General features: G+C 34.9%; 1 protein-coding gene across 1 annotated transcript; it reads left to right on the top strand.

Moving 5' to 3' along the window:
* Positions 1-27,800, top strand: LOC143228531 (glutamate receptor 2-like). The gene is made up of 12 exons (XM_076459774.1): positions 1-9; positions 108-263; positions 1,771-2,046; positions 3,714-3,854; positions 12,849-13,052; positions 13,385-13,750; positions 15,890-16,022; positions 21,400-21,603; positions 22,244-22,344; positions 23,306-23,444; positions 25,665-25,816; positions 27,622-27,800. The coding sequence occupies exons 1-12, from the start codon at positions 1-3 to the stop codon at positions 27,715-27,717; spliced, it is 1,977 nt and encodes a 658-aa protein (XP_076315889.1). The 3' UTR covers positions 27,718-27,800.

Below are 27,800 nucleotides of genomic sequence, written 5' to 3'. Positions count from 1 at the left end.
ATGCTAGTTGTCTGTGTGTACAAAAACTTATAATCCCATTTGTAAAACATTCAGCATAAATAATTTGCAAACGTGAATAATGCCACTCTTGCAACCTTCATGTTTAGGGCGGTCAGGCACTGTTTGAGCCAAATGGGAAGATTCCGGATTATCTGACAGGAATCATTGGTACTCAACCATCACTTCAAGAAAATCTTCTCTTGAAGAAAATGAAGCAAGATTTAGAGGTTAAAGTTCGCCGAACTGTCGATATCTCAGAGCTGGTAAGTGAAGGAGGTTGATTCCGTTCGTTACGGTAACATAGTTGTGGTAAAAAGACTTGTGAGCTGTAGTCAAAAAGTCAATAGCATGTGCTGTTATATGTGCTTAGTTGTTGGAAAAGCATGTGCAATATACGGGGTAGACCAAAAAAATTTAAAATGTAATGATTAAAAACTAAGTAAATGCGAACATGCAGTTTCCAACATCTTGTAGCCCAAATCAAACTACAAAATTAGTAGTTTGATACCTGTATTGGATGCACAGTACGATAGCCCATTGTACGGCTTTGCTCTCTAAATGAACGTTTTTTAGAGGATTTTTTAAACAATTTGTGCAAAGTTACATGAAGGCTATCTGCGCTAGCCATCCCTAATTTAGCAATGTAAGACTAAAGGAAAGGCAGCTAACCATCCCCACCCATCGCCAACTCTTGGGATAACCTTTTATCAACGAATAGTGGGATTGACCTTCACATTATAATTATCCCACGGCTGAAAGGGCGAACATGTTTGTTATGACGGGGATTCGAATCCGCGACTCTAAGATTACGAGTTAAGCGCCTTAATCCCCTGGTCATGCCCGACCCGTAGAAGAATTTTATCGTGTTACGATGCTTCTGGTTTTAAACATGTCTCTTATCCGTACATATCAATTCCAATATTATTAGTAGTTGCAATGCATTATCGCATAACCTGATCCTTCTCATGATTACATGTTTATTTGTTTCTTTTTGGACTTTATAAATAAATGCACATGCATCTCCTGGGACAGAGTGAGGTGCAACTGAACCTCAATCACGGTTTGATGGTCAAGAAATATTAATTCTAGTACTGCAAAGACTGACAAACATGGCGTTTATAATATGAAGGCCAACTGTAACATTCGATTATAGCAACTCTTGAGCCGTAGGTTGGTGGTGTCAACTAGCTGCCTTCTCTTTAGTTTATCATTTCTAAATTAGAAACAACTAGCACAGATAGCCCTCGAGTAGCTTCGTGCAAAATTAAATAAACAAAGAAATCGTTAACACTTTCGTTTCTTGATGTTTATTTTTTTTTTCAATTCAACCTTTCCTTGAAGCACATGTTGCATTGCTACAGGTTCACGGTTTACTTAGGGCTACAAGCGAACCCTTTTCTCATCACGAAGAATTACTGATGACGCCATCGATATATTAGGACTTGTTCTACCTAACACATGTGAGAAATAGTCATATAAACAAACAGTTCGAAAAGCTAGAAAATGGATTTCTTGTGTTGTGTCAACTACGGGTATCGAATCCCAATTTTAACATTATAAGCCTGTGCTCTCACCGCTGAGCCATCTGGAGGCTAAACATACTTAATACAATGCAGGTTCAATGGTTTACGTTTCATTGTGTTACTTAACTCGGTTCAGTTAGACTTGAATGAAAACAAACAAAAGTCGTAAATATTTTGTGTGTGTGTATATATATATATATATAGAGAGAGATATATATGCTTCGTTAATTCTTGAACTGTTTTTTAGCCCGCTGCAGCCCGCGTATATGATGCTGTTCTTGCAGCTGCCTATGGGCTTCACTCTCTGATTTCCCATCAACATTTCAGTGCTCCTTCTTTTCCACCTGGCGTATGCTCCAATGCTACAGTGAACCATTGGAATGACGGCAAAGAACTTTTTCGATCCATTCTTGAAATTCAAAATGTAAAAGGTCTTCAAGGAAACTTGGAATTCAACGACTTTGGCTTTTACTCAAACATCGCTTACAGTCTGGTTAACCTTGAAACAACCGGATTTACTGAGGTGAATGTATTAAAAACTTAATGTAAAATGATATAGACCTTATAACCCAAGCGTTTTTAAAGACTTCTTGAACCAATGTGTTTTTATAAAAGCGTTAAAAACTTTTCAGTGACATGCGACGGTTTTATTTTCATGAGATTTCTGTATGTTCTTCAATAATTTCTGTATGCTGAATCCGAAAATAATATCCATTTTTTCCCTATCACATACAGATTATTTCACAAAGAGTCATACGTACTTTTACACAAAAGATCATTTTTAATAGAATCGGGTCATATTTTATATTTAAAATATTGACAACCACTAGCTATAGACTTCTCTAGACCAATAGCGACGTAAGTCTTATTGATCTTTCAAGAACCCATAAGAAGCACACCGTTAATATATGAACGATTAACAGGCTACATTACTTATCATTTCTGGATAGTATTTGTTTGTGTGTGCATTTTGATATTATTTTCTTTTTCTTTTTAGTCGTATTTATTCGTTGCTATGGCAACAAGAAGTTGTGTAAATGATCCAAACATATTTTGTTATGTTTGTGGTAAATCGTTGTTCGGCCTCACATCAGGAAATTGTCTTTGGATAAACAGTTCGAAAAGATAATGAAAAAAGTTTAAAAAAACGTATATTACCTTAAAAATGTGATTCCAAGTTTTTAGGAAACAACAAGAATCCAGATTACAATGATATTATTAATAACGTGCTTGATTAATTCAAAGTGTTGGGTTGTAATATGAGCTTGAAAGTTCATTTCTTACACTCATATATTGACCATTTCCCTGAAAATCTGGGTGCCATCAGTAAAAAACAAAAAGAAAGGTTTCACCAAAACAACAGGAAAATGGAAAGGAGGCATGAATAAAAGAGGAACATCAGCATGATGGCTGATTAATTATGTTCAATGAAACGTGATGATAATCAGTGATGACGAGAAAACCCACTTGTAGAGAAAAATATATGTGTAAAAACGCCTGATTTGGATTGAGAAAATTTTTATGTTGGGGAACCTGACGATGACCGAAGAAGGTCGAAACGTTGTTCGCTCCTCTACATACAAATTTTCTCAACCCAAACCAGGCGTTTTTACATATATATAATGAAACGAGATGCTCCAGATGCAACACGTAAAAGAAATACCACAACATGTAGTTTTAAGACTAAAAGACGTAGATTTTACACACAAAATACCACGACAAATGAGAATGGATTTTAATTTAACATCAATATTCTCCTCTCGTCTTCAGTTTGTTTGTATTTTTGTTGACTTTTGTTTACAATAGTAAACGAAATAATAATTTGATCTAAGTAAGGGTTTTTATGCTTCTCGATTTGTAAAAACGTCCATATGTGATAAAAAAGAACATTATTTTCGAAATCTCTGTAGCCAAATTATGTAAAATCTGTTATTAGATCTAAAGTAATTTTTATGAAGTTTAACTTTGTAGGTCTGTGTTATTAATGTTCATTATACAAACTTTGTTCTTCACGTGTTTACTAGCGGAAATAAAAATGCCTTTGAATCGCCCAAAGTGAATATATATATATATATATATAGTTTTTAAAGCCATCGAATAATCCATATTACACAGTTTAATGTGTCCAATAAATAAATGAATAACAATAAGTAAATGATATTTATGTTGCTGTAATTATTTGTTTTTCAGATTGGAAACTGGACCATGTCCCACGGTTTCGAAGAGCTGAAAATCACGTCTGCACCATTATTTCCCGGAGAGATCAAGTCCCCACCAGGCGACGCTGTGTATGAATTAACTAATAAAACTATTCGTGTTGTAGTACTTGAGGTAAGATTCCTCTTTTATCGTCTTCCTGTGAAGAGACATTAATGGTATAAAACGAAAAGACTTTTGAAACAGAACCAAAGACGGAACCAAACAGAGAATTGTTAAAACCGTTAAGCTGATTAAGAGGTGAATGTTATTTCAGTATAATAACATATAAATCATAAATATTTTATAGTACTAAAACTAAAATATTTAGCGTTTAACAACTACAATTCAACTCTTTGGAAGTGGTACTGGTACCTAAAGGACTTTCACTTACTATCTTAAAGATGATACTGACACTTAGCTCCCCTCCTCGAAATGTTAAAGCGTCACTGAGTTTTATATGTATATATAGATACTCCAAGTCACTTGCTCATCAGTCCTCCCCCCTCAAAATATCAAAAATATATTTTTGTGAGAAAAACGATAGAATTACGCAGTTTGTTTATTTTTTTATAAGAGGTTTAACAATCCGGACTAATTTATGTATCAGATTGTGACAACATGTGTGACAGTGAGAGCTTTGAGTCCGGAAATTATCAGCATGATAACCAAACAAACACTAGTTTAATAAAATTCAGTATTTAATACAATCTGTAGAGTGTTGTATTATGCACACGAGCGAATCAAAGTTCGATAAATTATGTTAGATGGGCAGATAAACTAATTCCTAAAAAAATCGATCTGAACAAGTTTTAACTGGAGTGTTTTGAACTTTTGTAAAAAAGATTGAAAAAAACAAGATGTCTTCTGTGTGTATTATTAATTTTTATATAATAATTACTCAGAAACCAATAGGAAAATTATATGCGTTTGAAATAGCTGAAAGAAGTAGTAATAATAAAATGTATACATAAATAAAAACACAATGTATGTATAGAACCTAACAACCTGAGTTAAGTCCAATAAGGTCACATCACTTCTGTATTTGTTTCTTTGTAATTAAGCACAAAGCTACTCAATAGGCTCTCTATGCTCTGTCCACCACGTGTATCGAAACCCGGATTCTACCACTGTGCCATTGGTTATTATAAAAGAGTAAACTGATGAAAACGTGTATGAGGTAATATAACAATATATTAAACACTTCTAATAAGCCTAGTAAAACGTGGAAAATTAAATTAATCACGTAAAAACACAAGTGAGAATATAAAAGAAATAAAAAGACCAGTATTTCTATACACTATAGAACAAGAAAATCTTTACAAAAAAGAAAACACAGTGGTTTATTGGTGTGTTGAACTACTAATCTGATGGTTCACGTCCCATAAACACAAACATTTATTTTTAAGACAGTGGGTGCTTTTTGAAAGCTAAGGACAAATGCAGATAATCAATTGTAAACTATACCTTCCAAGTTACTATAAATTATTATCCAATTTCTTTGTTTGAACTTAATTTGAAACGAAATTCTAGTCTTCACAAATGCTTAAGATCTGAGGTTTTTTCATCTCCACAAGATTTATATTGAAATTCAATAAGTCTAACCCTGTGCCAACGCTATGACCATTTAGAGGGTGACATTCAACTTCGATAACAATTCCACCGACAACCAACAACCTATCTTTTCAAGACAGAACTGAAAACATCTATTTTCCTGAAACACCTCAAAACAGTATCTTAAACAACCTTTTCAAAGAATTTTCACACAAAATTATCAACATAATTTCACAGAAAAGAAAACTAAAGAACAATCTCACACAAAAAGATGTTAATTGTATAAACAATTTAAAACAAGACAATTTATATCAAAATTCTAAAAGCTTATAAAGGCAATGCTATAGTTATAGTAAACATAAATGAATACATTCAAAAAATGGACATCTTATCAGATACAAACAAATTTAAACTACTAAACATAAATCCAACAAAACACATGAAAATCAATTAAACAAAATACTACTATATATGAAAAATACCAACTTCTTCTTCTTCTTCATGTGTCAAATCTGCGGCAGACATCGACGACCATGGCATGCCAGACTTCTCTGTTGTCAATCCTCCTTATCAACTCGATGTTGCTCTTGAGTTCTTGGTGACATAGTTATTGAGGCTGTTGACATATTTAGTTCTTTGACACCCTCTGCTTTTCCTCCCTTCTATTTTTCCACATAGCATCTGTTTCTCTATCCCATTCTTCCTACAGATGTGTCCTAGAAATTCCATTTGTCTCTTTCTTATAGTTTTCATGAGGGACCTTTTGTATCCTGCCAGTTCCATGACTTCCACATTTGTTTTTCTTTCAGTCCATGATATTTTTAGCATCCTTCTAAGGAACCACATTTCAGCAGCTTCTAATCTCTTCTCTGTATCTTTGTTCAGTGTCCAGCTCTCACAGCCATATAAGAGAACAGACCATACATATGATTTCAAGGTATTAATTTTAGTGACATTTGTTATGTTCCTGTTTGTGAATATGGACTTCATTTTATAGAAGGTATCCTTGGACATTGCAATTCTTTTCTTTATTTCTGTGTCACTCTTTGCATTTGATGTTACAGTATATCCAAGGTATTTGAAGCTTTCGACTTGTTTTATTCTCACGTCCTTGCCGGTTATGCTACATGTGGGTGTAATTGATTGTTTTGAGATAACCATGCACTCTGTTTTCTTTGCCTTTAACTGCAAGCCTTTTTCTTCACTCTCGTCTACTGTTGTTGTGAGGAGAGTCTGTAGATTTCGTTCGGAGTCCGCAATGAGGACTGTGTCATCAGCGTAGCGCAAGTTGTTGATATTGCATCCGCCTACTTTGACTCCCTGATGTTCATTGATGTTTCGTAGGATTATTTCGCTGTATAAGTTAAAAAGATCTGGTGAAAATACACATCCCTGCCTCACCCCTCTTTCAATTGGTCTATATTCACTCAATTCATTTTCAATTTTGATAGCTGCCATTTGCTGCCAGTAAAGGTTTCTAAGGATTCTTAGATCTTTAGCATCGATGTTCAGGTCTGACAACATGTCGAATAGGTCACCATGTCTCACTTTGTCAAAGGCTTTAGAATAATCGATAAAACATAGATATAAATCCTTTTGTACTTCCAGTGATCTTTCCATGAGCATGTTTAGAGCGAAAATTGCATTTCTAGTGCCTTTATCGGTTATAAATCCAAACTGAGTATCAGAAATCTCTGGTCTTATCTTATTCCTCATTCTAGACATGAGCACTCTTAAAAGAACCTTGGTAAGATGACTCATTAGACTAATTATCCTGTGCTGTTCACAGTCAGTTGTTCCGGGCTTTTTTCGGCAATGCAATAAAGACTGATTTTTTAAAGTCTTCCGGTATTTCACCCATGTCATAAATAGTGTTCAGTAGTTTTGTCACTTCCTGGATTCCCACTTCTTTTAGGGCTAATAAAAGTTCAATGGGTATGTCGTCTGAACCAGCTGCTTTGCCTTTATGTATCTTCTTCATTGCATGTTCCACTTCATCAGACATAATTGGAAGGCCTTCTGTGTCTATTTCTATGTGTGGGGTTGGGCTTCTGTTGTCGTTATATAGTTCCCCAATATATTCTGACCATCTGTTAAGTATATCTTTTTTTATCCATCAAGATCTCTCCATTCTTAGATTTTAAGCATCCTGTTTTTTTTGATGGAGTCTTTCCTGTCACTTCACTAATTTTCTTATGCATATATTTGCTGTCTTTTACCTTGTTATTTTCAATCTCTGTACATTGGGTGTTAATCCATTCTTCCTTGGCAACATTGCATTTTTTCTTCACAAGTCTATTTATTTTTTGGTATTTTTCCTTATTAGGTTTAGCTTTTCTTCTCTCCTCCATTAGATTAAGGATTTCTGGAGTAATCCATTTTTTCTTTACTCTTTTTCTAATAGTAGGAATATGTTCTTTAGCAGCTTCGTGGATGCTTTCCTTCATTTTTTTGCCATTTTTCTTCAGCAGTATTCAAACTGTCAAGGATATCAAATTTATTCTTCACACATACGATGTATTTCTTCTTCAGCTCTTCGTCTTCTTCTAGAAGGTTCAGTTGTAGACTTGGTTCTTTTTTGGATTTCTTTAACTTTTTCAGTTTGACTACCATGGTTGCTACGACTGGGATGTGATCACTGCTGCAGTCTGCACCTGGCATAGATTTGCATGATGTTATGGAGTTACGGTATCGTTTTTTCATCAAGATAAAGTCAATTTGGTTTCTCACTCTATCTCCAGGGCTTTTCCATGTCCAACATCTTCTTGGATGATTCTTGAACCAAGTATTCATTACAGCGATGTCATGCTCTTTGCACCAATCAACAAGTCTCTCTCCTCTTTCATTTAGCTCTCCGATTCCAAATGGTCCCACTGTTTTGTCTATTTTGTTCTTTCCAACCTTTGCATTGAAGTCTCCCATAATGATGTTAATATCTTGTGATTTTAGCTGTTTCATTGCCTTTTCAATGTCTTCATAAAATCTTTCAATTTCTGTCATGACCTTGTCTGCAGTTGGAGCGTAAGTTTGAATAATGCCAATGTCAAATGGTTTTCCACTAAGTTTTAGAACCATGACTCTATCGTTGACACACCAGAAACCTTTCAGGGCCTTTGCACATTCCACTTCCAATATTATGCCAACCCCTCTTTGATGGTCATCACCTCCTGAGTATAGAATCGTGAACTCATCTGATGTTATACTGCCTGCTCCTTTCCATCTCACCTCCGAAAATCTGAGTATGTTCGTCTTCATTCTTCTCATTTCTTCTTTAATGTTCTCTAATTTACCTTTTTGCAGCATTGTTCGAACATTCCAAGCTCCAATTCTTAGTTTTTTCTGTTGCTGACAGTCGCTTGATGACAGTCTGATGTCACCTGTCGCATATGACTTACCCTACCGAGCGAGGAGTTTCCCGAAGTTCTGGAAACCCCATTCACGCTGTTATCTGACATATTTTTAGTTTGGCTTGCCATAGGTTTTTCTTTGCAAAATGGTACCTATAGTAGGTTGCAATTACTTGCTATAGGAGCAGTGTCCATACAGGACCGTTCTGCCCAGCCATTGTTCCTTAGATTGGAGTCATCTGCCTGGCCAGATTAAGTGTTGCGCCATTAATGACATTATGTCAGTTGCCTTGCACTCATCCACCACCTGCCTTCCATGACTTCATCGTAACCCTGACACGGGGGGCTAAATGGGTACTCGGTCTTGCCCAAGGACCTCCCATGGGCTAGCGGAGGGAAGGAGCGCCTTACTGTTCCTTTGTCAGAGCGTGCTCTGACCCACTACCCAACACAATCTCAGAAAACACTTTTCTTACCTACGAAAGACTGACTCAAGCACACCTCAACCCTACAGCACCCCCAAACCTTACTACGACCCATAATGTCAACTTACGAATCATTTAACTACAACCTCGGTAAATATATATCGTGGGCATTTTCTAAATATGTAACATCATCTGGCTCCTTTTTCAACGACTCTTTTGATTTTAAATCTATTCTTAATCAACAATATCATAAAACCTTAATGGCCAGTTTTGATGTAATCTCCCTCTTCACAGAAGTCCTAACAACTAAAGCCTGCAAGACAGCTTTAGAACTTTATATCCAAGACCCCAAACCATTGATACACATCTCCAGCAACCAATTAGTAACCCTTACACTACCACCAAAACTAACATTATGTTCGATAATTAAAGCTACCTACAAATAAATGGACTAAGTGTGGGGAATCCCGTGTCACCAGTTCTAGCCAACACTTTTATGAATCACAAGCGATCAATTCAGCTTCACACCCACTACTATACTGGTACAGGTATGTTGATGATACAATTGTTAGATTTACATCTACAGAACACACACTTCGTTTTTTGAAATCACGTTAACTCGATACACCACAACATTAAGTTCACCTGTGAACAAGAAAACTAACCAAACAGCATTTCTAAACCTTAAAATCACTAGAACTGATACACAATTCAAAACAGAAATCCACAGAAAAATCACCCATACTGTATTATACATTCCCGGGATTCACCACATGAAACAAAACAAAAACTCAACATATTGAGAAACAAAATAAACATAACCACAAAACTATGTTCACCTGATAAAATTAATGATGAAATCAACAAAATAAAACAACACTTCATCAACATAAACAAATTTCCTCAAAAAACCCTGGAAAAATTATACCCACACACTAAGACCAACAACAAACAAACAACAGTAAATCCCACGATACAACAAACTACAAAACCTTATACTGCTGCATACCATATGTTCCCGACATCAGCGAAAAAATAACCAACATTTGGAAAAAAACTTATAACAAAACACAACATTTCAGTAAACACCAAATTTATTCAAAAATCAGGTACAAAACTAAAGTCTATACTGTGTAAACATTACACTGACAAACATCACACCAACATAATTTATAAAATACAATGCAACAGCTGCCACGACTTCTATATTGAGAAACAAGTAGAAAATGAAAACTAGATTCAAATAACAAAAAAAAACACCTTCACACGTTTCTAAACACTGCAAATCAAATAAACACAACATAACCATAAAAAACACCAAGATATTAAGTAGGGAAACAAATATAAACAAACGCAAAATCAAAGAAGCCCAACTTATACAGTAACTAAAACCAAAATTTAACCAATATAAAAGGAACCCCCTTATACTTATGCTAATTAATAACCTAACATCCACTTGCAACGTACCCGTTTATACTCTCGTTCCTAATACATGTGTCTGGCAATTATCACTTGCAAACTCTCTTTGTTAACCTGAAGATGACCTAGGAAGGTCGAAACGTTGTTCTCTACTTATCAATAATAGTGTTAATACCCATACCAGCTGTTCTGAGATACATTTTTGTTTCAAGTGGGTTTCTCGTCATCAAGTATATTCAGGGATATTGACAGGAAAACATATGAAAATACATGTTTACTCTTCACAAGAACATCGCCTTGAACTCTGACTTGTCAGACTGTGAGTCAGACTGACGTTGTCAATTCACAAGCATATCTTGACTATAAATACGTTTCTAACACATCTGTTGTTTTTTTATTACAACAGACTTGTATATGTGACTAAACGTTTACCACATTTATAACAGATATACGCAATAAATTCGGAATTATAATCAACAAAAATAAATACCATGAAAACTCTTCCACCAAGCTTGTCATACATGGAGTTATTCTCAATGCGAATAAGATTATCTGAAAAATAGTAGGTGTGAGCTAGTGGTTAACTTGCTAAAATATAAATCATGGCTAACGTCCCGTAAACGAAAAATTGCCCTCTACACTTTTAGTGTCTTGGATATTTTAAAGAGCAAATACAACTATTCGATGAAAGAATTTACAGTGGGCGCTGTTATCTATCTGCCATTTTTCTATTATACTTTAGGCCCGACATGGCCAGGTGGGTTAAGGCGTTCGACTCGTACTCTGAGGGTCGCGGGTTCGAATCCCCATCTCACCAAACATGCTCGCCCTTCCAGCCGTGGGGGTGTTACAATGTGACGATCATTTCCATTATTCGTTGGTAAAAGAGTAGCCCAATCGTTGGCGGTGGGTGGTGATGACTAGTTGCCTTTCCTCTAGTCTTACACTGCTAAATTAGGGATGGCTAGCGCAGATAGCCTTCGTGTAACTTTGCGCGATATTCAAAAACAAAATATCTATTCTATTTATTTAAAATTAGAGACCGCTAAGGTACGAAATCCATATGCAACTCTATGCGAATAGCCGTCAAAAACAACAAACCAACTGGAAACTAGAGTAGTAAATCTAACAACGACACAGCCGAGCGTTAGAGGTTTAATTCCCCCCAAAATATGAAGGTTTTACTGTATTGCTAAAATTGAGTTAACTACATTCAAGTCTAATAAGGTCGCAGATAGTTGTGATAGATTTACTTACCTTCTGCCAATATATATTCGAGGGATTTTTAATTGCATGGCAACTAACCACTAAAGTCTATTAAACTAATACCCTGCAGTTGTGATGAGGTTAATTCTTTTCCCCATCCTAGCTGGGGTAAAAAGTTACCAACAACAGTAAAGAAAACTGCGATCCCCCAACCCCACAATAACAACTGTATAGGACGAGCATGGATTATCCTTCATTATAGATAAAGTTGTGTGAGTTTATTGCAATTATTGTACAGGTAAAGAAACGTCCTAGATAGTATACTCAAAATATTATGCATTTCATTAAAAACATAATTCGAACTTGGTTAGGCTTCCTTGCCATATAAAAAGTTTGTGGATGTACTTATCATATAAATAAGTTTTGTAAAACATAGAAATTTCGTCTGCATTTTGTATGCATGGTAAAACTTTTAAGGCTACCTTTCGTCAGCTATGATGTTGAACTAATGTTGGCAAAATAAAAATCAGGTAGTCAATAGCAACCTTTTGTTTCATTGAATTTCACGTCAAGTCACTCGAGGGCTATTTCCACTAGCAGTTCGTAATTTAGAAGTGATAATCTAGAGGAAAGTCGAACACACTCACTACCAACTCTTGAGATCCTCTTTACCAACGAAAAGTTGGATTGATTGAGCATTATAATGCCCCCACGGCTGAAAGGCTGAGCAAGTTCGGTAACAGGACTCGAACCCACGAACGCCGATTACAGGTGAGGTTCCTGACTTTCACACCGTGTTAGGCCTCAACAGCACTCCACAACCCAGCTACACTAAGGAACTGACCGTCACTCTTATGATGTATCCACAATTTAAAGTACGGGGAATATTTGTTTGACATCGCACACATCTGAACCCGACTCACCAACTCAGAATTCTACCATAGGGGCAAATCCATGCCCTAAATTATTCCATATGAGTAAGCTACGCTTTAAATATGTTGTATCAGAAATTTTAAAACCGTGAGCAAAAGTTTCTCTTGTGTTATTAATAAAGTCTGTTGTATACTGGGTTTAATGAATAGTAAAATACCGTAATGAGAACACTAATTGACTATCATAAATGTGTGGAAATATGATTCAATATTTAATGATTCTTTTGTCTTATTCCTGTTCAAAAGGAACCCCCGTTTGTCATGAAAAATCAAGAATACGACCCAAAAGATCCTCAGAGCCAACGATACATAGGTTACTGCATGGACCTTCTAATGGAACTCCAAACACTCTTCAATTTCCAGTATACTTTATATGAAGTTAGGCAATACGGTCGTAAACATCCGATTACCAAACGATGGAACGGACTAGTAAAGGAGTTACTTGATGACGTAAGTAGCATAGCATTTACTTATTTTTTTGTTTACTATCTGTAAATGAGTTGCAACTTCAGAAAAAAAACAACACCTGAAGTTCTCACAATCGGTTAGCTTCTATACATGTAGACACATAATCCTCAATGTATTCGAATTACTTCTAAAATTTTTCGCTATATAGGAGTTCAGAACCTCCATGCGCTTCCTGACAAGTAAGCGATTTCCTTAAAACTATTTAACTGAATACTAAATCCAGGTTTTATATTTTGTATAGTTTAAGGAAAACAGTGAGAAATAGTATATATTATTGCTTACCTGTGACGATTTCCTCATTTTCCGTATTTCAGAGGGCGGATATCGCTGTGACTTCATTCACGATTAGTCACGAGCGCGAGAAGGTCATCACTTTTACCAAACCGTTTTTCGATTTGGGTCAAACAATTCTACTTCCACGAAGAAACTTACAGGTTTCCAATACACTGTTTGCTTTTCTTTCTCCTTTCGATACGTTACTGTGGATGTTGATTATTATTTCAACGGTTGGAGCTTCTTTAGCCACATACTTCTGCCAAAACTTTACTCCTGACAATTACCAAAAGAGGATGCTGTCTTCGATCCACAAAAGTCACTGTCCAGTGGCCAAAATGAATCAAGCAACAGGTATTCCTTTATCTGAGGCCCTGTGGTTAGGGTTCTCGTCTTTGGTTAATCAGGTAGGTAGCTTTTGTATTGTTACGTTGTTGCTGTTGAATAGAAAGAACATTTCTTATCTGAAAACACGAAAAAAAAAATGTAATCACCATAACAGAAATGGTATCATGATACGTAGCTACATTCCAATACAAGCTTATACTGGCCAGTGGAAAAGAAAGCGGTTTTTACACAATTAATCAAAGTCTAACTTGATTTTCAGTTTTGTTGTTAGTCGTCCGTAAACTCTAAATTGAGCGATTTTTAATTTATCTATGCATCGTAACTTCAGAATAGATCTCACGTTTCGAAAGATCCGTCTGGTTATAAATATAAACAGAAATATTTAAATGGATCAAGGTTACGTTTTTAATCTTTCAACTGCTTCATGTAAGTAGTTCTATGATCATACCATCGCTGCAACTGAAATGAATGTTTATATAATTCAGTAGAAAGGTAAATAAACTAAATCTAATTTCATTGATATTTCATACATCATAGTCTTGAACTTTGTATTGGTCATTTTAAACATCGTAGGTCTTAACTTTGTAATGGGCACTTTAGACATCACAGGTTTGAACTCTGTAACGAATATTCTAGACATCGTAAGTTTGAAATTTGTAATAGACAATTTAGATATTGAAGGTTTGAACTTTGTAATGGATATTCTAGACGTCTTAGATTTGAACTTTGTAATGAACATTTTAGACACCTCATATTTGAATGTTGTAATGAATATTCTAAACATCTTAAAAATGAACTTTGTAATGAATATTTTGGAACCTTTATATTTGAATGTTGTAATAAAAATTCTAAACATCTTAGAATTTAACTTTGGAATAAACATTTTAGACACTGAAGGTTTGAACTTTGTAATGGAGATTTTAGATATCTTATATTTGAATTTTGTAATGGATATTGTAGGCATCGTAGGTTTGAACTTGGTAATTAACATTTTAAACATTGCAGATTTGAACTTTGTAATTGATGGGTGTTATATTGTTTTTTGAATGAGACGACGCTTTAACCTCTGTAATGAAAAAATTAGAGAAGATTGGACTAACTCGTGAATAAAATAGCCATATTAAGGCCTTTGAATTCTAGTACAGTTGTAAAATTCTGAAAAAGCAGTTGGAGATATAGTTTAAACGATAAAGGTTATAAAAGTGCTTTTAATATCGAATACGAAAAGAAAGATGGAGTTTATCAGGAATGAGGGATTCGAATTGGTAACACGTTCTTGAATACATCCGAGACCACGATCTAGAAAAAGAAGATGAAAGAAAGGCCAGAAAAGATGTAGATGGAAGATATAAAATATGTGGACATCAGGAGAAAAGCTAACAGCAGGATGTTTGAAAGGACGTGCTTGTAAACCTGAAATGGTTTACCATAAAGTAAAGAATGACTTAGTATTCGCCTATCGCACATTTTCATTTTATTTTACGCCAGTAAAATCAAGAGACAGATATACTTGTATACTACCCTTGCCCGACCCTTCAATAAATGATGGGTTAGAGGTTTGTTAAAAAAATGCAGTGTGTATTTTTCTAAACGCTGAAAAAAAGATGAAGCATCCAAAAATGAAAGGCTTAAGGTTTATTATAAAAATTCTATCACAAAGTTTGGGCCTAAAAAGAATAATTTCAAGTGCTATCATTAATTAAAACTTATGGCAATACGTATGGAAGAAAGAAAAATATGATTTATCGAAAGAAGTAATAATACAACAAAAAACTCCACGAAAACCTAAAAAAACATACCAGTTATGGTCACTAGCCTCTAACTTAGATGTTTTTAAAACTCACCAAGAATGTTGAAATGTGTACGTCAAGCTATGTATATGCATTAATAAAAACATAAAAGAATCTAAAAGAGTGGTTTTCATGCCAGCTTTTGTGAACGTTCGATGTATTATACGCATGCTCAAGGCTATAATAATAGGTCAGTTTTCTTGCTAAATGACAGAGACGAATGGAGCGTTACCAACAGACAACTGACTTATATATTAGATATTACCGGACCGTCTTCCTTAAAGCCCTATTCCATTTCACATTATTTTAGTTGTAATTAGAAAGCTTAGTTGTTGTTGTTTTTTGTGGATTTTTTTTCTACAATACACAAGATGGTGTTGATGAAAGAGATTTACATTTCATTTCTAGACTATTGATCCTGGATTCATCAACTTTCCAGCCCGAGTTGTCGTCGGAGTTTGGTGGTTCACCAACGTTGTACTAATTTCTGCCTACACCGCTAAGCTAGCTGCTGTTTTTACCTCGGAACGCCTTGTAACAGGTAATACTGGGTGTTACGCAACGGTATGTGTTTACTGTGTATAAGGGAAACATATGTACGGGAAGTACTGTGCATCAGAGAAAGATTAGTGTAATACTGTGTATCAGAGAAGAATTTGTATTACGGAAACGTATATAGTCCTGAGCTAAAGTATTAGGACAAGAGAATATTTTGTCATGTTTTCCAATTTATGGAGCTAATCCTTCCATGTCATTACATAATGTAAAGTTCAACACTGTGGTAATGTTTCATTGATACCTGTCGACAACTGAAAGAGCCAGAGAACAGTTATCATTTACCCATGTACTTGTACCAATAGTATGTCATAATGTATATGTAAAAACGGCTCGTTTGGGTTGAGAAAATATTTTACGTAGAGGAGCGAACAACGTTTCGACCTTCTTCGGTCATCGTCAGGTTCACAAAGAAAGAAAGAGGTAACTGATCGTAAGCTGACCATATGTTTGAAAGGGGTTGGGTAACTGAGTGTCAGAATGCAGAGGGCGGTGTTAGATTGCTTGCGTTTCAACTTGTGTCATAAAAATATTGGCTAGAACTGGTGATACTGGGTTGCCCATGCTTAGGCCATTTCTTTGTATATAGTTATGGTTGTTGAACATGAAGTTTTGTCTTCATCGTGGTGAATTCTATATACAAACAAATGGCCTGAGCATGGGCAACCCAGTATCACCAGTTCTAGCCAATATTTTTATGACACAAGTTAAAACACAAGCAATTAACACAGCATTACATCCACCAATATACTGGTACAGATATGTAGACGACACGGTTGCGTGATTCAGATCTACAGAACACACACTTAATTTTTTCAATCACATTAACTCTATACATCCCAATATTAACTTCACATGTGAACAGGAATAAAGCAATCAAATATCATTTCTTAACCTCAAAATTACAAGAACCGACACACAATTCAAAACAGAAATCCACCGAAAAATCACCCATACTGGACTGTACATTCCTTGGGACTCAGCACATGAAACAAAACAAAAACTCAACATACTAAGAAACCAAATAAACACAGCCATAAAACTATGCTCACCAGATAAAATTAACGATGAATTAGACAAAATAAAACAATACTTCATCAACATCAATAAGTTTCCCCCACAAACTGTAGAAAATATTATACGCACACACCTAGACAGAAAGCAAAATCAACCAACAAAAGTAAATATATCTCACGAATCAAAAAATCACGAAACCATATACTGCTGTATACCATATATTCCTGACATCAGCAAACAAATAACCAACATTTGGCAAAAATTAGTAACAAAATATGACATTCCAGTTAATACCAAATTTATTCAAAAACCAGGCACAAAACTGAGGTCTATACTATGTAAAAACTACACTGACAAACACCACACCAACATTATTTATAAAATACAATGTGATAATTGCCACGACATCTATATTGGAGAAACAAGTAGAAAAATGGAAACCTGATTCAAAGAACATAAAAAGTCACCTTCACACGTTTTCGAACACTGCAAGTCAAATAAACACAACATAACCATAGAGAACACTCAAATACTAAATAAAGAAACAAAGATAAACAACGCAAAATTAAAGAAGCCTTACTTATACAACAACTTAAACCAATACAAAGGAACACCTGTATATCTATATTAAAAATAATAAAATAAATAATATAAAAATTATATATTCAAACATCTAACACCACCCTCTACATTCCGACACTCAGTTACATAACCCCTCTCAAGCATGTGGTCAGCTTACGGTCAGTTACCTCTTTCTTTCTTTGTGAACCTGACGATGACCGAAGAAGGTCGAAACGTTGTTCGCTCCTCTACGTAAAATATTTTCTCAACCCAAACGAGCCGTTTTTACATTTATATTTTCCTCTACAAGTGGGTTTTTTCGACATCACTGAGTATGTCATAATGGTTCTAACTGAATGAATACAGTTGTCACACTTAGGGTCTGAAATAACTGTCATGGTACCCCATGTAGTGTCTTAACTATACAGAAAGGAGTTAGCGAGAACCTAACATATAATACCAGTATATGCTAAAAGAAATCAATCTAATAGCGTTCCACAAATAAGCCTTGATAAAAAGTGTTTAACACTATATATTAAGTTTTGTTGTCACGCGAAGGACAAAAAAAAAAAAGGATAATTGTCAGTAGAGCTGAGAGTTCGCATAAAAGCTTTAAATGATGCTGATTGGACTCTACGACAAGTTGCTTCAAACTTGAAATGATCCACATACACTGTCAAGTACACCCTAAAACATGAGACTAAGACAGGTAAATTTGAAAATAGTAAAGGAATAGGCAGAACACCTAAACTCAGTGATACTGATGTTAAGTATCTTTGTTTATACAGCCTTCAGGACAGAAGGAAGACTGTCACTGATCTCAAGCATGAGATGAACAACCATGTACCAAATGACAGAAAAGTGTCCAGATTTAAAGAATCTCAAAGTATTATCTTTACAAGATATGAAACAGTTCAGTAGAGATTTTGCCAATGACTCAGCTGTAGATACATGTCTGAATGAATGTTACAATGGGTGTTTAGTCACTAAGAAAAAATGCTGCTTAAGAGAAACAAACATACAAAAAAAGCTGACAACATCATTGGATTTCAAACAATTGGATGAGGAAATCTTTATAAAGATGCTCGTTACAGATGATTCAAATTGGTTTTAAGCAATCAATAATAGTCATTTTAATGGAAGATAGTAGATTAACAGTGCAATTAACATACAATCTAGAGTGACTGGGCCAATACAAATGTAAACTACATCTCAGTCAATGATGTTGGAAAAATATAGATAAATTTGATGGCACCCTGAATGCTAGCAGGTACAAGCACATTATTATCCATGACTTCCTCAGAAACAAGACTTACCGGACAGTCATTCTTCTTCCAGGATGACACTGAGTGAGTGATCCCAAGCATGTGACAAATTTGATGAAACGATTCTTAAAAGAAAAAATACAGAATATTATAGAATGTCAATTCTATGTGAGAAAAATGGAAAATAAGAAAGTTATATGGAACAAAACAAGTTTACAGGCATACATAGATAAAATAAAGATAAGCTACTACATTTAAAACAAATACGAAATACTAGTGCACTGCACAGCTTATTTCATTTTATTTTGTTTATCGTAAAAAATGTTTTACAATAGAAATAAGTGGAATAATTAATTGAAATTCCTCATTCTTTGTGACCCTTGTACGTGCATAGGCTCTGCTTTTAAAAACTGTCATCAATTGTCAAATTAAGATTACCGACATCTTTCTTTGAAAATATGTAAAACTGGACACTTTACAAACTAACAGCCCTTAAAATTTAAGTCAGACTATAATATGTTTAACATCTGAAAACTAGGTAGAATTTAAAGTCTTCCCACTTGCAGCTTCGTGGCCTAGTGGCTAACTTGTTGTATGCAGGCGTGACACATACTTCCTGCCTCCCCCCCCACTTTAAAAAATCAAACTTTCCATTCAAGGGAACCATTATGTTCTTTTCACATTCCACTGGCGGTATTTACCTTTCAAACTGGACTTTCTCAGGGAAAAGATTCCTGTAAAATGGAACATGCATTACTGAAATAGTCACCAATCGTTTTCACAGACTGGTCATTTGATACTCCAAGGATAAATCGTCTTTATATTACAGTGAGAGTTACAACCAGTCAAGTGGAAGAGTGGTATTATTTTCTGTATATACTGCTATGTTTTCTACGTCTGGAACAATTTATAGCATTAGTTCTTGATTCATGATACACGTTACAAAGTTCTCAAGTAAAGGCGCAAATAAATCCACTTGTTTACCTTTTATTATTTTAAGTGTTAAATAAAGATTATTTTATCGTTCAGACTCTTTCTTTGCTTCACATTCAGTCGAGGACAAAGAATTCGAATATACTCTGTAACGCATTTGCTAGCGAACCTCCTGTTACGCTATGGAAATTACCGGATTACTCTAAGTCAAATCAGTGTAACTAAAAGTAACATAACCATACCCTGCAGTGAACTGAAAGGTTTAAGGTTCGAATACGCCTTGCCCTTTCAATTACGGGTATATTAAAAAAGTGACTATCCACTTAGGCAGAAGGTAATGTTGACAGACAATTCCGTCGGTTTTCCTCCATATGGTTAATAATTCAAAATTAAAGACAACTTTAGGATCTCTAACCAAGTTGTTTAACCTACACATCACATAAGGTGCCTCCCAGATTCAAATAATCAAGTGTATTTACAGCCTAAGAATTGTTAATGATTAATTATTTATAATATTAACTTTAATATCTCAAATGAACGTAATTTAAACAGCCCTTAATTATGACAAAACATATTAAGATAATGTGAAATGTATTCCTTTAGACTCAAAACGTGGAAAGTTATTGTTATTAAGCACAAAGATACACAGAGGGTTATTTGTGCTCTGCCCATCACGGATATCGAAACCAGATTTCTATCAGTATAAGTCCGCAGATAAACCATTATGTCACTGGGAGACAATGTGGAAAGTAATTAAAGGAGAAAAACTTAAAAACTTATTTGTCTGTTAGCGTAAAGAACGTAATGAATGCGAAATGTAGTTACGTGAAATTCTAATATTGTTTTTAACAATACTTCAAGTAATGTCTTGAAATGTATTGATCTAAATATTACAACAAATGTACACTAACAAATGTGTAAGAAGCAAACTAAAAGTCGTGGACTAAGGTTTCTTTGAACAAGCAACACGAGCCTGGCATACCAGTTTATTATGATGCTTGACTCGCAATCTGTGGATTCGAATCTTGTCGCATCGAATATGCTTGCCCTTTCAGTCGTGGGGGCATTATAATTTCGTAGTTAATTCCACTATTTGTTGGTAAAAAGTAGCTCAAGGGTTGGCGTTGGGCGGTAATGACGAGCAGCCTTGGCTCGAGTCTCTTATTGCTAAATTAGGAACGGATAATGCAGATTTGCCTTTGGGTAGTTTAGCGCGAAATGTGGAACAAGCCAAACCGAGCAAATCAAGGAAATTTATTCCACAGGCGCCCCTATTATGGAAGGAGTCCAGCGCTCGCTTTAGGACCTTGATAGCTCTTGGACACTGGACTAGCTTCTACGGATTCTCCTGCTGAGAATAACTTTCCTAATTTTGGTCCATTTTTACTGAAAAAGTCTGAAAGAGTGGAGCTCTCCTCCGCTTCCTAGACTGTGATTAATAAATATAAAGAAACAGTTACACAGTGTAATCCCCCTCCATCATTACAATGGTATTTCTGAGTAATTACATAATTTCTATTTATTCTTTTTTGTACTCCAGAAAGACCATGACCACAATATTGACCATCGTTCACTTATTTCCTTTAGAAATCAAATCAATAGAGGATTTGGTAACTCAAGGTGCCATAGACTACGGAACCGTGGAAAACTCTGTGGTACATGAATTCTTTGCTACCCACCAGATGGAGCTGTTTCGAATTGCTTTCCAAAATATGAGGAACAAAGATACTTTCGTACATACAGCCGGAGATGGCATCAAGAGAGTGCGCCAAACATCATCTATACCTCTAGGTGGGAATAAAATTTTCAGCAAATATTTTGGGTAAAAAAAAAAAAGACGTTAGCACCATCTGTTGGAATTTTAACTTATCGTTATCAATATTTTTGTTTACTTGAAAAATGTTTTCTATGTCAATATCGATAATAAGATTAAATCAGTAACGAAAGGTGTAAATGCAGGATATTTTGTTCTTCAGCGAATATTTTGAAAGAGGAAAACATCAATATATAATAATTAAAACAATATTCATGGTAGTAAAATACACGTAGGATAAGCATTGTTTGTCGCAAGGCACAAAGTTAAATAATGACCTGTTTATGCTGTGATCACCGTGGGTACCGAAACCCAACTTTTAACGTCATAAGCACTGAGAACTAACGCTTAACAATAGGAAAACAAGATAATAAGTTTGTAAATTACATTAAATATATTCACGACCTGCAAATTTGGAATCAAGACCATATTAAGCCGTATATCCTTTTGGTAGTTAATTGGTTACATTATTGTTTGGCTGATTTTAGTTTTCAAACACAACTACGAATGTTTAATTAAGTATCAGAACTATTACTGTATATAAAATCAAATACTCTTTTTTTAAGCTTACAGGCAATAATAATCCATTTAAAAATTCCAATTATTTACAATAACCAGGAGCTTCTGGTCGTTATGCCTTCATTTTCGATTCTCCTGTGTTAGACTTCGCATCTCAGCAAGAGCCATGTAACACCGAAACTGTTGGACTTTTCGCACCTGTAAGAAAGTTATTTTCCGAATTTATTTCGCCATCTAGCGGAAACATTATTAAGATATTTGTTTCAAAGTGAGTTAAAAGTCGTTTTTATTAAGAACGGCCCAAATTATATTAAAAATAATTATTATACTTTTGAAACTTTGTGCGAATAAAACCTATAATCTGCAACCACTTTGTTTTGGATTTATTTTCCTTACAATATGTTACCATTTTATTTTTCTCTATAATCCGTAACCATTTCGTTTCATTTTTAGTTTTCCCTAGAAGTTATGACAATTTTATTTTTATTTGTTCCTAAAATCTATCATCATTTTGTTTTGTTTTCCCTATATTTTACAATTTGGTTTTGTTTTCCCTATAATATTTTACCATTTTGTTTTGTTTTTGTTTCTCTCTATAATCTGTTATCATTTTATTTTGATTTTATCTTCCCCTCTGTTAACGTAGTGGCTTTTAATCGCTAGCTGTATCTGCACTTGTGTATATTGATTCAGCCATCGAGTGCTATTACAGAAAACATTAAACTGTTCTTCCCTATTGGAATTAATTGAAGTAAATGAAATCGATAAAACGCCTTTAAACAACATAACTTAGTTCAATCTGTATTATTTAGTTGTACACCTCCTATATATATTTTAGGAGTTATCATGTTTTATTTTTTTTTGGTTACGCTACGTGAATGTAGAATATTTGATAATTACATATTCAAAGTTTTTTTTTTGAATTGCACGTTTTGTTGTTGTTATTTTTTGTCGCCTGCCGTAGTTCAGTTTAATTATTTATTCTTTCTTCTTGACACTTATAGGTATAGAGTGTTCTGTCTGTAATAGCATGGACTACTAGTAAGTAAACGATATATAAAACTACTGTTAATTCATAACACAGGACTTAATGGTATGTCCAAGTTAAACCGAACCCCAAATATTCTTATATTACTCACAACCGTTATTTCTTAACCACAGCAAAACTATGGTTTTGGTCTACAGAAAGATTCTCCCTATGAGGAAAAGTTTAGCCTTGGTATCCTGAAGCTGAAAAAAGAAGGATTTTTTGAAATGCTGTATGAACGATGGTTTAAGGGAATATGCAGCCACGTTATTGGTATGTGATAGCAATCCAAGATAAAGATTTAATACAAAATTACCTCACGTACTTTAACGCCTATAACTTGAACCCTAATGATCAGAGTTTGTTTGTTTCTGAAGTTCGCGCAAAGTACTCGAGAGTGTAAGGCTAGAAAGAAAGCAGCTATTCAACACTATCCAGCGCAAACTATTGGACTACTCTCTAACAACGAATAGTGGGATTGAGTGGAACATTATAACGCTCATATGGCTGATAGAGTGAGCATGCTAATGTCCAGAGAACTTTAACATTTATCTAATAAGACACTTACAAACGCAATTGCAGTGCTAAAAATGAAATATGCCAGATATAATCTACCTTTAGGAATAGTCATCTGTAGGCGCTTTAGTCCTTCTCTGAAAGCACTAGTATAACAAATGTTATAACATTCAGATTCTGAATTGCCAAATTTCCCATACTCCACCTGTGTTAAAGAGTGTGTTTGATGCGACACAGGAATTAACACAACACACGTTAGGTACTAAAGCTGTAACATGCACACTGAATGTCATTCAGAATTTCGGTGGGCACCACAAGAATTAACACAGATTTCATATCTGAAGCCAACTTGAACCTAACAAGATTGTTCTTCCCCTTTTCTCATCAAACTGTATTTTGTTAACTCGTATTTCATACCAGTTGAGTGATATAACTCATGCTTATTTCTATCGGAAGCTGATAAGAATCATCTAATAAGAATGAATTCCTGAATTGCATGGAAGAGGGGTTTTGACCGAGACAATCTTCGTGTAAAATAGTATTTTAGCTTATTTTGTACGGACTGTCAAAACATTGCTCAAAATATCACCTCGTGTGAAACATGGACTAAATAGATACGTCAGAGGCACTTAGGCAACCAATCACTAACACCCGCCGCTTAGGGGGATAGAGGGATTGATTATCATGGTTTTAATGCCTATGCAGCTGAAAATGCTTATAAAACAGCTTACTGTAGTTCAAATGTTTAACAATTAGGTACGCCAACCATTGGGTCACGCACAGCCCTAGGAATCGCGTATTTATCAGACATTTTCATAATTCAAGACAAATTAAGTTTCCACGTCACATCATATTGAATTTTGACTGTGATGACCACTTCAAATCACTGGTGTATTTTGATAATCTCATTATCATGGCGTATCTGACAATTAACATACGAGGCCAAGTAGAACTGTTAATAATTGAATATTGAATAGTTTTTTTCAAACGTGTATCACTTTCTCTCACGATGCAGCCAAGAGCGACCACAACGAAAACCGTTAACGCGTGGGCTGTGCGTATTTCCAAATCATCAACCCTTGTGACAGTTACGTCTAAGAATAGAATTGTCTTTTCCATCATATCATCGGTTAATCTGTTAAATATTATTGCTTTCTGGCAATTAGAGTTTCAATAATGTACGTCAAAATGAAAGATATTTCTGTCACTCACACATAATAGGTAGAACATCTTTCATTGCTAATCCTGGGCTAGATCAAAGGGATAAAAAGATGGTCAGAACCAAATCAAATCTCTAAGGATTCAAATATTACAATTCAAGGACCCTAATAACCCTAGCACTTTCTGGGAGTATTTGTCTTCTTCAGGAAGGAATTGGGATGATTTACCAACACAACCCTAACAGAATTCTACATTCTGAAAGCCCCACTAACTCAGGAAAGTTTCCGTTGCGCCCCTCCCCTTAAAATAATTTTTACAAATGATAACAGCAAAACAAGCACTTTCTTAACCTGTTTTTAATAATTAATTCTTTTAAAAGATATTGTTTGTTATTAAGTGCAAAGCTACATAAAGGGCTATTTCTGTTCTGCCCACCACGAGTATCGAAACATGGCTTCTATTAGTATAAGTCCGCAAGGGGGCAATTATTTCTAAATGAAAAAAATATTGCAAGGAGTGAGTAAATGCGAGAGCAAAGAAAGCTATAAGAGCAAAGTGACGCCCCTAGTGGGAGTATGGCTGCAGACTTATAACGCTAGAAACCAGGTTTCGATACGCGTGGTAGACAGAGTATAGATAGCCCATTATGTAGTTTTGTGCTTAACTTTAAAGATAGAAAGTGACAGTTTTGTTAGGTTACCATCGTCTCGAACTTTTCTCATTTCACAATGTTTTAAATCCTAAAAAGGAGAAAATATTGATATTTATGTGATTACACTTTCTGGTGTTGTTTGTATTGACATATCAACTTTACAGCTTCACAGGGAAAATCAGAAAACTATCAACTGGCATTTAATGCCATGATTGGTGTATTTTCCTGTCTGAGTGGAGGAATCGGTATTAGCCTTTTGGTTGTAGCCGGAAGTTGGCTGGTTATTTATATGAAGGAAATGAGAAAGGAAAAGAAAGTAAGATATTTCAAGACAATATATAATTTTGTATTCATGCTTATTACTATATAGCGAGAATATTAATACTGAAGAGTTAAGTAAAGAAAAAATTAAAAGGTTTTGTTTGTTTTTGTTTTTTTGAATTTCGCACAAAGCTACTAGAGGGCTACCTGTGCTAGCCGTCCCTAATTTAGTTGTGTAAGACTAGAGGGAAGGCAGCTAGTCATCACCACCCACCGCCAACTCTTGGGCTACTCTTTTACCAACGAATAGTGGGGTTGACCGTCATATTATAACGCCCCCACATATGAAAGGGCGAGGATGTTTGGCGCGACGGGGATGCGAACCCGCGACCCTCAGATTACGGAGGGAAATAAAGCGAAGCTTTATTAATGTTTTTTAATAATGTGCCGGCTCCACTCATTGAATCGAAAACCATCTACTTTTGCCAGCAAAGCATTTTAGTCAATGTACTGTAATTAAAAGAGAAAAAAAAAACAACGCCGCAATACAATTTTTGTTACTGAAATAACACAAAGAATGACAAAAGACGATTGTAAATGGCCCACTGGACAATCATTTTGCATATACACTCTTGTCCAATAGACTGGATTGACTGCACACTTTATATTTATTCATCACTAGTTTAAGGAAAACTGCCATTAAATATTTTCAAAGAGCATCTGTTAGCAAGAAACAATTTTCAGTGTGCAGATGAACGAGAATTTATCTAACTGCTTTAGTATTTTCGTAACGCAAAGGTACTTGTAAATTAATTAGTTATATGAAGAAATGCAAAAGTCAAAATAGTGGAAATATCCAGAGGTTGTTTACAAAAAAAGGGCTTCTCATGAATACATTCAATCATATTTAAGAATACGTTATGCGTGTGAAGAGGGACAATGTACAAGTTCAGAGAAAATTTTAACTAGATGGACATTGTACTAATGGACTTAAGACTCCCTATAACTCACAATAGCAGTAATGACCTCTAATATTGAAATCACGAACGATATCGAAAATACACAATAATTTTTTTGGCAAACTGCCAACATTAAAACTCAACATGTTTCAGCACAAGATTGCCTTAAATGTAGTCTGTTAATGTTGACAGCTTTTAATGTCCTATTTAAATATTATTCCTGCTTTTACTTTTGAAAAATTTTCCACAAATTATCTTTAGTGATGTTTAATGGCCTTTGATTTTTTTATACGTCTTACAAAGATGTCCGTATATCATCAGCCTAAACTTTTCAGTTACTATAGATACAGAATAATATTTATTTTCTACTTTTTAGCTGAAAAACATCATACAACAACATTCACAGTTCACGATACATATTACAATCGAACTTTTATCAGTCTCTTTCTTGAATTACTGTCACTGTACATAACATAATCAGTAGATGGAGATTAAGCCTAACGACGACTCGATTTAATCCCAAAATATATGCACATATGCTACTGACACTTTTAACATAATATCATTTTGATTGTAAACATCAACTGCTGAGATAGGACGAGTTTCAGTACAACGTAGTCTAATAATAAAACTAACAGTGAAGTTAAATATACTAATAAACAGGCACTACACTGAACCTCTAATAAGTTCAATTTGCTACTACCAGTTGTGAATAATATATGGTCAAAATTCAAGAGTGACCAAATACGTCACACACCCGGTATCTTATTTAACTTATGGTAATCAGTAGAAGTTTGCAAAAATCAAACTATATTTTGATTATTGTTCAACAGATATTTCTAGGAGATATTTTATTTTATACTATACAAAAATGTCAATCCTTTTAATATTTTTCTTACAGAGGCGTGTGAGAGTTTATCCGGATAACTGTTCTTATCCAACAGAACGACTCGACCGTGAAGAAGCCATTTGGGCTTCGGTCACTGGAAGGCAATAACAGAAGTGCATCATCTCTGAAATACCACCTTGAATAATGATTTATTCTACGTTTGTATTGTTAAAAACAAAGTACGGTTAGGC

Source organism: Tachypleus tridentatus, chromosome 10, assembly GCF_004210375.1.
Source record: "Tachypleus tridentatus isolate NWPU-2018 chromosome 10, ASM421037v1, whole genome shotgun sequence".
Taxonomy (NCBI): Eukaryota; Metazoa; Arthropoda; class Merostomata; order Xiphosura; family Limulidae; genus Tachypleus; species Tachypleus tridentatus.
This window is presented reverse-complemented; position numbering and strand designations above follow the sequence as displayed.